This window comes from Tursiops truncatus, chromosome 4 (assembly GCF_011762595.2).
Source record: "Tursiops truncatus isolate mTurTru1 chromosome 4, mTurTru1.mat.Y, whole genome shotgun sequence".
Taxonomy (NCBI): domain Eukaryota; kingdom Metazoa; phylum Chordata; class Mammalia; order Artiodactyla; family Delphinidae; genus Tursiops; species Tursiops truncatus.
Window position 1 is genome coordinate 19,283,762 of NC_047037.1, and position 13,913 is coordinate 19,297,674.

Genomic DNA, 13,913 nt, shown 5'->3' on the forward strand with positions numbered 1-13,913 from the left:
GATCTTCTAAGATCCTCAAAAATTTTATCCAGATTGTTCCGAGAAGTAAGTTTATAGGAAGTCAAGGAACTCTCTACTTGTCCCTCAAATTCTGGTCAGGCATCTGTGTTCTGGAGTTTTACAGTGTAGATGCCACTGTTGTCACATGATGCAATATTGAAGAATAAAGTTAGGGAAAAGGTATTTTGTAACACTATCTTAAGCGATACTATTATAGACAGTATAAAGGTAATAAGTTACTCCGATTGCCCTTGGTCGACATGACTTTCTCTTTTCCTTTTCAACTTTATTTCCAGGCTTTTTGTCTATCCATTATTAGGCAGGGCTCACAGCTGACCAGATGTTCTGGCTGTGTCTGTAACTGCCAAGAGGTGTTTTGGCAGGTAATTTCCTCTGATTATGGCAGTTTAAACTATTTTGAATTTTATGTACATTATGTTGATGAGAACTGGATTGGTTGTTTAAGGCACTGAGATTCATCTCTAAATAAACCACTTTATTTCCTGCTAGAACATCCTTTTGCTAGTGTGAAGATATAAACATTATCAACTTGTATTAAAAAAATATGTAGGCAAAATATGTTTTGAAAAATTGAAGGTGTTCTTTCTTATTAACAGAATGCATAAGAAGCATTAGTGCATGATTATTAATGCTAATAGAGGAATGTAGAGAACATAATTTATAAAAAACAGAAGGTGCATTTTGGAATGTTTTATTTTTATTATATTGGCACATGAAATGATGAAGCCACATGGTGAAAGTCTGGTTCTGGAGAAAGTGAAGGTCCTCATTTCCTTCCCATGACCCACTGTATATCACCTTTCAAAATACTCAAAATAATACTTTGTGCTGGGTTCTAACTTAACTTGGTTAAACTTTCATCTAAGGCTATTTGTTAAGATACTATTGAGAGTAAATAAAAGCAAAAATAAATAACATAGGACTTAAGTGAACAAGAGAGGACCTATTCAGGTGATGTGGAAACCACATTTAGGGATAAGCAAAGATTGACTTTCTAGTGAAAGGCACGGGAAGAATTAACTGGCTTATTCCAAACAGAGGGCAGTTCTTTAGGAAGTATGCTTGAGGATATACTTGACAATAAATTCGACAGCTAGCATGGTCTCTTTACAAGTTGACTTTATCTGAGATTCTGGAAGGAGAAAACTAAATTTGCCTTTGTCTCGGAGCTCAAAGGCAAATGTGTGTTTGATGCCCAGGTTGTAAGCCCAGTCTAAAGAAGAACCTGATGTCGGGTCTGTAAAACATAAGCAATAAATATTTAATTAGAAACAAATGTTAATGTTTTTCTTGAAATGGAAATTCACTGGGGTAAAATTAGGAATAAAAATAATTTCATGTACAGTTAATTGCAGTAATGAATGGGAGTAGTGGTCTGCATAGTATAGTGTCAAGTAAAAAATAATCATGGCTTTGGAATCCATCACACGTTTTAAATATGTGCTGCATTTTCAAAATTACATTTTGCTTGGATCATTTTGAGTCTAAGTTGAGTTTGTCTTCTGGGTGCACATTGTCGTAGATGGAGGTGGTCTGAGCAAATGCAAGCAGTTGAGGAGACCAGCTGAGAAGGGGTCACTGGCCACTGAAAACCCACCAAGGAAAACTACACAAACAAGCTATGCAAAGTTACATTCTTTCTAGTAGTTCAGGTCTCTTTCTATTCATGTTGCTAGGATAAACTATTTTATAGTTAAAAGACCAAGAAAGTTTAAATCAATTATTTTAAGGATATATTTAATCCCCTAATCCAACTTTTCCATGTCAACTTTTGTGAAATTTTACTAAGAATGTTATTTGTTAAAAAGACTGAGAATATAAACATCTAGAGGTTATATACATATAAGGTTTATACAACATACCTTACATACAGTGTATGTAAATACTGTAAAAGCATTTATGTATATTTTGATCTACACAATTGAAAAACTAATTTTTTTGTACATAAAATTACTTATGTTTTAGGAAAAGTAATGAGTTTGATACAAACATTTTAGATTTGAAAGATAAAAATTCAAAGCTGTGATGAAGAAAGAGAGAAGGAATATTTTGGTAGAGAGAGACAGGGTTGGCTTTCAAATTATTCAACAAATATTTATTAAAACCTTTCATATGTGCAGTGCACTTTACTTGGCACTGTGGAGGGTGGGTGGTGCAAGGGTACAAAGATGAAGAAGATGCTACTGGTGTCTTTGGAACTTACAGTTGGGAGAGAAGTCAACTATGCAAATCAACAGAGATGGGGCAGAATATAAAAGTACCATAGGAAAGGTACAGTATCTTGTGAAGATTTAAAGGAAGAAAGCAATTATGCTTGGTGAAGAGGATGGCGTTCATGCTCAATACGTGCTCAAATACCACCTTCATGATGGAGGTTGTATTTGGGGAGATCCTTGAAGAAAGGCTAGTATTTTTCCAGATGGAGATTGAAGAAAAGCATTCTGGCCAGTGAACTACAAGCATGGAAAGCATGGAGGCATTTTTAGGGACCAGTGAGATATAGTTGGACTGGAAAATGGGGCAGTAAGAGTTCGTGGGCAAAGCTCAGAAAACCTACTAAAAAAGGAAAGATGTTTTGTTTGGCAGCACAGGAGAGAGACCAGTTAGGAGGTATTGTGAAGTGAAAGCCTGAACTAGTGTAGAGTCACCACACCGGGGAGAGAATAGGTGGGACTCTATGTAAGAAACGTTGGAATGGAAGAGTCACAGAATTTGATGAAAATGATTGAGATTTCAATCTGGGTAGTTGGAAAAAATCCACATGTTACTAACAGAAACAGGAACTCAGAGAGAGTAGTGATGGGGAAAAGAAAGGGTAAAGGAAGGAAGAAAAAAGATGTTTAGCATCATTCAGGCAGGGGATGGGTGCTTCCTGCTAGGGATCTGGGGACTGGCGGCAGAACATTGCAGAGCTGTTTGGGCTGGAGCAGTCAGATGAGTACGGTCAGATGTCCAGCCTTGGCAGAATGGAAGAGTCATGTCCAGCCCTGGGATAGAAGGCGGGGGGACCCCATGGGTGGGGCTTGTGCAGGGTCCTTGAGGCAATAGTTGGTCTCTGTGTGCCTTTTCCCCTCAGCCCTGTGCACAGCACCTACCAAATACGTAGTGTTTGGCGCAGAAGGATATGTGAAGCCTGGGTCCTGCATTGAAATGTGAGTTTGGAGGGTGGGGAGGCTGGTAAAAGCCAGGGGTCGCTGCCACCTTTCTCTGATTTACTGCGCTGTGGAGGAAGTAGCCTGGGAAAATGGATTTGAAAATTATTGGCAGAAGCATCATAGGTGAAACTGCCTTGCACACATTCAGGATTATTATGTCTTCTTGGTGGATTGATCCTTTATCATTAATGTTCCTGTTTGTTTCTGGTAAGTTTCTTTGTTCTGAAATTTACTTTATCTGATGTTTAATATAGCCACTCCTACTTTGATTAATGTTTGCATGGTGTATCATTTTCCCAGCCTTTCAGTTTCAACCTGTGTTATATATGAAGTGAGTTTCTTGTAGCCAGTGTATTGTTGAATCATATTTTTCTTAATCCACTCTGCCAATATCTGTCTTTTAATTAATATATTTAGGTAAATTATTGATATACCTTAAATCTGCCATCTTACTATTTGATTTTTGTTTGTTCCCTCTGTTTTTCATTCCTCCATTTCTCTTTTATTGCCTTATTGTTGGTTACATGAACATTTTTAGGATTCCATTTTGATTTATTTCTAATAATGTTTTTGAGTATATCAGTTTGTTTAGTTTTCTTAGTGGTTACTCTATGTATTACAATATACATACATGACTTATCACAGTCTACTGGTTTCAGTGTTTTATCATGTCAAGTAAGATATAGAAATCTTACTTACTTGCATTTAGATTTATTTCCCCTTCCCACTTTTTTTTTTTTTTTTTTTTTTTTTTTTTGCAGTACGCGGGCCTCTCACTGTCGTGGCCTCTCCCGTTGCGGAGCACAGGCTCCGGACGCGCAGGCTCAGCGGCCATGGCTCACGGGCCCAGCCGCTCCGCGGCATGTGGGATCTTCCAGGACTGGGGCACGAACCTGTGTCCCCTGCATCGGCAGGCGGACTCTCAACCACTGCGCCACCAGGGAAGCCCCCCTTCCCACTTTTAAAATACAGTTGTCTTGATTACTTCTCTACATATATTAAACATCACATCAGATGGAATTATACTTTTTGATTCAATCATCATGAGGAGAAAGACAGTCTATTTATCCTTCATTCATCTACCCATCCATTCATTATTCATTCATTCATTCCCTAATCTATTGTTTTTCCTTCCTTTCCACAGTTTCAAGCCTCTGTTACCATTTCTTTCTTATTTGGAGAGCTTTCCTTATCCATCTTTAAATGCTAGGTCTGTAGGTGACAGATTCTCTTAGTTTTCCTTTGTCTGAGAATATCTTTATTTCCTCTTCATTTCTGAAGGATATTTATTTTTTGCTGAATATAGAATTAATGATTGATAGTTCTTTTAGCCCTTGAAAAATGTTATCCCTTCCTTTTGGCCTTCCATGTTTCAAATGAGAAATCTGCTGTCATTTGAATTGTTCTGCCCCTTCTAGATTGTTTCTCTCTCGTTTCTTTCAAGAGTTTTTACTTTGTCTTTAGTTTTCAGAACTTTAATTATGGTATGCCTTGATGTGAGTTTCTTTGAACTTATTCTGTTTGTGGTTCAATTGGTTTCCTGAATATGTTGGTTTATGTCTTTAGGAAATTTGGGAAATTTCAGTCTTTATTTCTTCAAATTTTTTTTCCAGCACTATTCTCTTTCTCCTCTCCTTCTGAGACTTTGATGATATGAATGTTTGATCATTTGTTATTATGCCACAGGTCCCTTAGGCTTTGTTTATATATTTTTTCAATTTGTTTTCTCTCTTCAGATTGGATAAGTTCTATTGTTCTATCTTCAAGTTAACTGATTCTTCCCTCCATCATATTCATTCTGCTATTGATCCTCTCCAGTGAGTTTTTAAAATTTAAGTTACTGTGTTTTTCAGTTCTATAATTTCCATTTGCTTCCTTTTGATACCTTGCATTTCTTTTCTTTCTTTTTTTTTTTTTGTGGTAAGTGGGCCTCTCACTGTTGTGGCCTCTCCTGTTGCGGAGCACAGGCTCCCGACGCACAGGATCAGCGGCCATGGCTCACGGGCCCAGCCGCTCCGCGGCATGTGGGATCTTCCCGGGCCGGGGCACGAACCCATGTCCCCTGCATCGGCAGACAGACTCTCAACCACTGCGCCACCAGGGAAGCCCGATACCTTGCATTTCTTTGATGAGATTTTCTGTATTATCATTTGTTTCAAGGCTATCTGTAATTGCTTGTTGAAGCATTTTTATGATGACGATTTTGGAATTCTCGTCAGATAATTCCAACACTTACATCATCTCAGTGTTGGCATCTGTCAATGTCTTTTCTCATTCGAGCTGTGCCTTTCTTTACTTTTGGCATAAGTGATTTTTGATTGTATCCTAGACACTTTGGCTGTTATGTTAAATCTTAAATTTTAACGGAAATCTACTTTAGCAGGCAGCCACCCTGTTTAGGTTTAGCATGCAGGCCCTGGTCTTCTTTAGTGACTTCTGGTTCCAGTGTCAATGTAGTTTTCAGAGCCTTTGCATTGCTGTTTTCGTCTAGTTGGTTCCCGTGGTGCTGCTGGGCTCCCACTGATCCCTGCAGGTAACTGCTGCATGGGTGAAAGGTGATTTCCTAGCTGGGCCACCCCGACGCCTCTAGGTGGCAAATGCAGGCTCCAGCCTGTGAGGATAGAGAGTACTTCCCTGATGAGGAAAGAAGCAGAAGGAAGAGGAGGGGCCTGAAGAGACAACCTTGTGGAATATCTGCGTGATACCTATTTTTGGGAAAATACCTGCTTTTAGAGGCAGTCAGCAGAGATGAAGTGGAAAAGAAGGAGGAGGAGGCAAACCAGGTGAGTTTGGTGTCAAGGAAGCCAAGGGAATGGCAAGAAGAAGGTATATCAACAAGGGCCAATGTTGCAGGGAGTTTGTGGAGCATGTGAGCTGAGATAAATATTCTGGCTTCAGTGATCAAGAAGGCTGCCATTTTTAGCAAGAGTTGAGTTTAAGTTCATTAGTAAAAAAGAACATAAGAGGTCTGTAGCAGTGGAGGTAGGATAAATAGGAATTGTGTCTTGCATGATGGTTTAGAGCGTGCTAGACATTTCAATAAATGTGGCCAGTTTCTAGCTGTACCAGCCCTCCATTTGCAGTTAAGTAAACTGCTGTAATTTCAAAGAGTTAAAGAGTATTGATATTTCATTTTGAAAAATTTACTTTATGAGAAATTTCTCATTAAGATTAATAGTGGTGATTGAGAATTTATGTAATTTGTGATTTTTCATAATTGTGTGATGTTATTGAGTGTAATACATTTTCTTTTATGATACCACTTTCTGTATCTTTGAAACCTTAAATTTGCAAACAAAAACTATATTAAGACATAAAATAAATATATTGAAAGACTTTTACTTGTAAGAATATATTATTATACAACTTGATTTGTTGAACATGCTGCTTAGCCTTTTATTTATCTCCATCTATACCCACTAAAATATGTGTATATATTTATAGAATATAATAACAATCTCTTGCTAAATACCAGGCACCCTTCTAAGTGCTTTATGTACGCTAACTCATTTCATTAATTCTTATCACAACCTTATGATTTAAGTACCAATTGCTGTTTTACAGAAGAGGAAATCTTGGCACAGAGAGATGAAGCAATTTACTCAAAGACAACATAGCTAGATGTGTAAAATAGATAGGTGACAAGGATATACTGTATAGCACAGGGAATTGTAGCCATTATCTTATAATAACCTAAAATAAACTATAATCTGCAAAAATACCAAATCACTATGTTGTACACTTGAAACTAATATAATATTGTAAATCAACTACACATCAATTAAAAAAAAAAGATACATAGCTAGTAAGTGGTTGAGTCAGGAATCAAACCCAAGCTGCATGTCTTCAGAGTTTGCGTGACTAACCATTGTACTGTACTACCTACCATATATGTCAATCTATAGTCCTCTCAATAAAAAGTCTTAATTGAGTTCTACAAGATAATTTTTTTTGTTGTTAACATTTTCTTAAAATGTTGACAATAAGAAAAAAATTTCCTACTCCTTTCAAGGTACATTAAGTGCAAGGAACTGACTGTAATATAGTCAAAACAAGTCAAGATAAAACCGAACCGAGCTAACACTCTTGTTTCATCCCAAAGAAATCCACGTAAAGTGACACTGGTGACTTAACTTCTATGTTTTTTAAAAAATGTTATTGATAGGCACTGAACATAATAACACGCACTTTTATGTCAACAAGAGTGGAAATTCTATTTGAAGCAAGAGCTGAAGCTAGAGATGCGTGGGCATGAACTGAAATATTTACTTTGCACTTCTGTTGCCCTTAGTATAATTTCAGCTTGAATGTCTTAGTGGATAGATAGTGGGTGTTGAGCTACAAATTCGGGGTCTTGATTTTCTCCTTTTCAAAATGTAGAGTAGTAAAGAGTATAGAAAACAGTACAGAGTTGAGAAACAAGAGCAGCTCTAGCGATTTTGATGTATAGGGAAGGCAACAAGAAAGGCACTTTGAAATTAACTTTTTTTTTTTTTACAGCTTTATTGGAGTATAATTGCTTTACAATGATGTGTTAGTTTCTACTTTATAACAAAGTGAATCAGTTATACATATACATATGTTCCCATATCTCTTCCCTCTTGCGTCTCCCTCCCTCCCACCCTCCCTATCCCACCCCTCCAGGTGGTCACAAAGCACCAAGCTGATCTCCCTATGCTATGCGGCTGCTTCCCACTAGTTATCTATTTTACGTTTGGTAGTGTATATATGTCCATGCCACTCTCTCACTTTGTCACAGCTTACCCTTTCCCCTGCCCATATCCTCAAGTCCATTCTCCAGTAGGTCTGTGTCTTTATTCCTGTCTTACCCCTAAGTTCTTCATGACATTTTCTTTTCTTAAATTCCATATATATGTGTTAGCATACAGTATTTGTCTTTCTCTTTCTGACTTACTTCACTCTGTATGACAGACTCTGGGTCCATCCACCTCATTACAAATAGTTCAATTTCATTTCTTTTTATGACTGAGTAATATTCCATTGTATATATGTGCCACATCTTCTTTATCCATTCATCTGATGATAGACATTTAGGTTGTTTCCATCTCCTGGCTATTGTAAATAGAGCTGCAATAAATATTTTGGTACATGACTCTTTTTGAATTATGGTTTTCTCAGGGTATATGCCCAGTAGTGGGATTGCTGGGTCATATGGTAGTTCTATTTGTAGTTTTTTAAGGAACCTCCATACTGTTCTCCATAGTGGCTGTACCAATTCACATTCCCACCAGCAGTGCAAGAGTGTTCCCTTTTCTCCACACCCTCTCCAGCATTTATTGTTTCTAGATTTTTTGATGATGGCTATTCTGACTTGTGTGAGATGATATCTCATTGTAGTTTTGATTTGCATTTCTCTAATGATTGATGATGTTGAGCATTCTTTCATGTGTTTGTTGGTAATCTGTATATCTTCTTTGGAGAAATGTCTATTTAGGTCTCCTGCCCATTTTTGGATTGGATTGTTTGTTTTTTTGTTATTGAGCTGCATGAGCTGCTTGTAAATTTTGGAGATTAATCCTTTGTCAGTTGCTTCATTTGCAAATATTTTCTCCCATTCTGAGGGTTGTCTTTTGGTCTTGTTTATGGTTTCCTTTGCTGTGCAAAAGCTTTGAAGTTTCATTAGGTCCCATTTGTTTATTTTTATTTCCATTTCTCTAGGAGGTGGGTCAAAAAGGATCTTGCGGTGATTTATGTCATAGAGTGTTCCGCCTATATTTTCCTCTAAGAGTTTGATAGTTTCTGGCCTTACATTTAGGTCTTTAATCCATTTTGAGCTTATTTTTGTGTATGGTGTTAGGGAGTGATCTAATCTCATACTTTTAAATGTACCTGTCCAGTTTTCCCAGCACCACTTATTGAAGAGGCTGTCCTTTCTCCACTGTACATTCCTGCCTCCTTTATCAAAGATAAGGTGACCATATGTGCTTGGGTTTATCTCTGGGCTTTCTATCCTGTTCCATTGATCTATCTTTCTGTTTTTGTGCCAGTACCATACTGTCTTGATTACTGTTGCTTTGTAGTATAGTCTGAAGTCAGGGAGCCTAATTCCTCCAGCTCCATGACTCATAGATGGATGATATTAATGATACAAGCTACTTGATTCCTATCAATTCAGTGAACTATTCTTGCTAACTGGGAACTATCTTCAGTTATTTCTAAGATGGTAAAGGATTGACTATGCTGTCAATATGCAAATATAAGTATTTCACAATCTTTCAATATCAATTTTTGTGCCATCTAAATATTGCTGCTTCGTGGCAAAATAGTTGGTATACAATTTGACTCTGGTCTAGAATGCTGATTTTTGACCCTATTCTGCCCCTAAGTGATGAAATATTTCTGTATCTCAATTTCATAGTCTGTAAATGAGGGATTTAGCTTATATCAGTGGTTCTCAACCCTTGTTTCATCTTAGAATCACTTTGACCACTTAAAAAAATTCAAGTGCCTGGGCCCCACCAGGGACTAATGGAATCTGAATCTCTGGGTATAAGACCTGATCATCTGCATATTTTAAAAGCTCCTCAGATAATGCTAATTGGAAGTCAGGCTTGAGAACCATGAATTAGATAATTTCCTAGGTTTCCTCCTGGTTTCAAGTTTTATGGTTTTAACTTATTTTTTCTTTGGTTCAAAGTGCAAACATATTTTTCTGGAGGTCAGAGATCTCTACACAATTTGGGTTTTAAAAATGCTCCCTCAGTCCTTTTCTTCTGTCTCCATCAAATCAAAGAGAGAAAAATACTGGTAAATGTTAGATGCGTCCCCCAAATCCTGGAACTTGTTAAATGACAATTAGGATATTGGAATGACTAAACTTTAATTGTGGGGTGCTCCTATTTTCTTTTCTTACCAAGTGCTTTGTTACTGCCTGCTTCGTGTGAATGTTTGATGAACATTTAATCAGGTGCTTTATTAAAGCAGTCACTCCTAAAAGTTTTGAACATCTGTCAAGCTGCTGTAGCCCCATGTGGAAGAGACAATTCTTTCTAGATCTGAATTGCTTAAAAAAACTTATAATGTAATAAAATAAAATAAAATAAAAGAGTTAAAAATACTACTACACAGTTGTATAGAATAGTAATTCCTCTTTATCCTCCCATATTGAAAGTGACACATGATAGCATGGAACTATGTTATCTTTAGTGATTTCCTGCTCCCAGTTAGAATGTAACTCTTTGAAAGTAGTCATTGTGTCTTCACTCTTTTCACCTATCTCTCAAAGCTCCAAGTGCTGGGCTATTAGGTGGGTGCTCCATAAATTCTTGCTTATTAAATGATTGTGATTCAGTGCAAATGCATAGCTCTAATATGCTCGTAATTTGCATATATATGCAAATATACATCATGTATATACATGTGCGCATGTGTGTGTGTGCGTATATATATATATATATTTATATATATATATTTATATGTATATATTTATATATATATAGAAAGTGAGAGTAATAATCCTTTGATGCCCTAGCTGCCATTTGCAAAGTTTTCTCCTGTTTGGAACCCTTTGTTCTTTGCTGCCAAGAAAATCTGTGTGTTTTTCCTCCTTACGATGTAGGAATTCCTCTTACATCATATCTGGGTGGCTTATCTGGCCCTGCTATTTCTCAGTATCCACTAAGTAGGCCGCCATTTTAAACTGGTGTCCTAGTCTGTCCTTTGGTCCTTTACTTTGCTTACTTTTGTCCACTTATGTAGCTGGGTATATCATCTGTTTTGAAATCTTGTTGTCATCCACTTGTATGTGGAATGAATCCGTGGCCTGGCTATGTTGCAGCAGATCTATCTGGATGCTGGTGATCGGCTGTGTCACTGTACTTTCTCTTCTGCCCTTTAAAGCGCACAGCTGGTTGATATGTGATTGCTGATGAATGTTCTCTACGAATGAATTTTTTTTTTTTTTTTTTTTTGCGGTACGCGGGCCTCTCACTGCTGTGGCCTCTCCCATTAAGGAGCACAGGCTCCGGGTGCGCAGGCTCAGCGGCCATGGCTCACGGGCCCAGCCGCTCCACGGCATGCGGGATCTTCCCGCACTGGGGCACGAACCCGTGTCCCCTGCATCGGCAGGCGGACTCCCAACGACTGCACCACCAGGGAAGCCCACTTGTCTGTTTAAGTCATTTTTCTAATTCCACCAAAGGAACCTCCAGTAAATAGGCTCTAGAAGTTGTTTGTGATGACTAAAGCATTTTCAAATTCCATAGCAATTGTTGAGGGTGTAGACTTCTAGTTACAGTTTATTTTTTCAGCTTGGATTAGGGAAGTGGTTTATGAGGTATGGCCAGGTAGAGTTATTGAGTGGAATCCACAGATGCACATATTTATTTTTTCAATCCACACATTCTAAAAGTATCATGGAAATAATCAGTTGTATTTGGTGGTGGTGAGTTGTTCCATGAAATGTTTAAAAGTTAAACAGCAGTCTTCATGCTAAAAATGTTAGATATCTTGGCTCTAGAGAGTGATACAGGCTAAATCAAGTCTAATTTTGTTGTGGTTTCAATCCACATTCACACCTTTTTGACAAGTCAGGACACCATTTTCTTTGGCCAAGTTTATGAGAATTAATTCTGTTATTGTTCCCTGCCCCATACTAGATATTGTATGATCTGAGAGGAGATCTGAAGTGTAATCCTTGCTTTTGAGGAATTAAATTTTGTTAGGAAGTTAAGGTTTTGTGAGCAGTTTCATTGGAATTTCCTGTAAAGTTTGGCACTAAGAACTTAAACTTGGAAACAGTTGGGAGAAAAGGCGAGTTTTACTAAAGAATTTCCAAACTAAGATCAGTGGGATCTGAGGAGAAATAGTCTCACTTCCCAGGGTCTGAATTAATGGTCTTTGGTGAAAACTAAATGAATTTATTTCTATAAAATAAACTAATAATTTAGTTTATTTCTAAAACTACATGAATTTATTTCTATAACTAGAAATCCCTAGTTATTTTAGCTGCAAAAACCAAATGGGAAAGCAGTATGCGCAGTGGTCAAGATCACGGACTCGGTTTTGTTAAAACCTGGGATTGAATCCCAGTTAAGCTAGTTGCAAGTACTGCACACCTCATCGAACATTGTGCGGAGTAACTGAGATTGTGAAAATCAAGGGCTGAGCACAGTGCCTGACTTGTAAGAAATCTATGTCAATAATTAAAAAATGCAAAGACAAAGAAAGTTTAAAAATAGTGAAGATTAAGAAGTCGTGCTCAGACACTAAAGCAAAAGCAGCAGAACTAGGACCTGTGACCTCCTTTCTTAATCCACCATATAGATTTCGGTTGAACACAGTAGGAAGGGGCTGGTGAGAGGGACAGGAGACTGGCTTTACACGAGCAGAGTGGCTGAAACTGTGGGCCTACCCGTTTTACCCCTAGGAGCTAGGGAAAAGACTGTGCTTGCATAGGGACAAGGCCAAGGAAGAAAGAGTCCAGTCAGAGTTAAATGGTTAAAAAAAAAAGAATTGACTCTGCCCCAGTTAATTCTTGTTAGTTCCTGTGAGGAGAAAATGGTGGTGGTAGTGGTGGTAGAGAATAGGATGATGAAAGAATTAAACTGTAAATTTGTCTTGATGTAATTACTTCTGTCGACCTTGTAGCCTTGTAAAAGTTCAGTATAATTTGTTTCTAGAAAAATCTTATCCCCCCCCCAAAAGGGTGGAATCTAGATTCACGTATAATTCAGAATCTCCTGTTAAGACCAAAGTTTAAATTAGCAGTTCCAAGATGTTCTAATCTTAACTTACAAATTGTATAACTTTCTTTAATGTCTCTAAAAGAGAATTAGGGGAAGTGACACAATAAATAATAGGAAAAATGTACAAATGGTCGATGCTGTTGGACCACAGGTGTGGAGTGGGTTCATACTGAGTTGATAGGACATCAGTGCCAATCTTTGCAACTTTGGCCTGGAGAGAAAGGGAAGTAGGAGTGGGATAACTGGATACCATGTGAATGCTGTTAATTCACTGGAGATTAAAAAAAAGTCGATTTTACTGGTTATTTGGCATTTGAAGATCAAAATAAAATAAATGATTGAGTGAGAAATTTATTTTTCAGTAAGATATACGTATTGTCATTGTGAGGCCTTCTAAATGTGAAATCAGTTATGTACAGTAATATCATAGCTCGTGTTTCTATCCTTTCTTCATACTCACTCTTCTTTCCTCTCTCCCTCCCTCCTTTTCTTCCTTATGACTTCTGACCTTCCTTCTAAAAAAACATATTCTTTCTTTTTCCTCTCAGATTTTTTTTTGGCTTCAGATATTTGTCTCTCTCAAAGTCAGTTTCTCCCATGTTCCTCCTTCCTTGGTCTTCATAGGTTCCGTACCACCATATGTCTTTCTCCGCATATGATTTTAGTATGCCAAGGGAAGAAGAAAGGTGCTTGACTCCTTTTTAAAGTACTTCTGTTTAAACTAGAGTTTTTCTTCTTGAGTGGCAGCTTATGACCTTTAATACACAATAGTGTTTTGTGCTATGGGAATGATTATTGGAATTCATTTTAATGGAATATAGTCACTAACATTTTTGTACTCTAGTGAAGATTTTGTTTAGTCTACATGTATAATGTATATAACCAAAAAGTAAGTTTTTTTCTTAATCAATTTCGTTGCTGTGTAAGAACACTTAACTTTACTCAGAATGGTTTGTTTTGTATATTTGTATTTTTTTAATCCATAATACCATTTTCCTAAGGGTAGATTGAATTGCATTGCTGTACCTTT

The 13,913-nt window shown here is 37.4% G+C and overlaps 1 protein-coding gene across 1 annotated transcript in view; it reads right to left on the bottom strand.

The window, feature by feature from the left end:
- Positions 1-1,070: 1,070 nt before the first annotated feature.
- CPA3 (carboxypeptidase A3) overlaps positions 1,071-13,913 on the bottom strand; it is a 30,161-nt gene continuing 17,318 nt past the window's right edge. Inside the window, 3 exon segments of the mRNA XM_019934128.2 lie at positions 1,071-1,258; positions 13,009-13,039; positions 13,041-13,094. Coding sequence (XP_019789687.2) covers positions 1,071-1,258; positions 13,009-13,039; positions 13,041-13,094 — 273 coding nt within the window.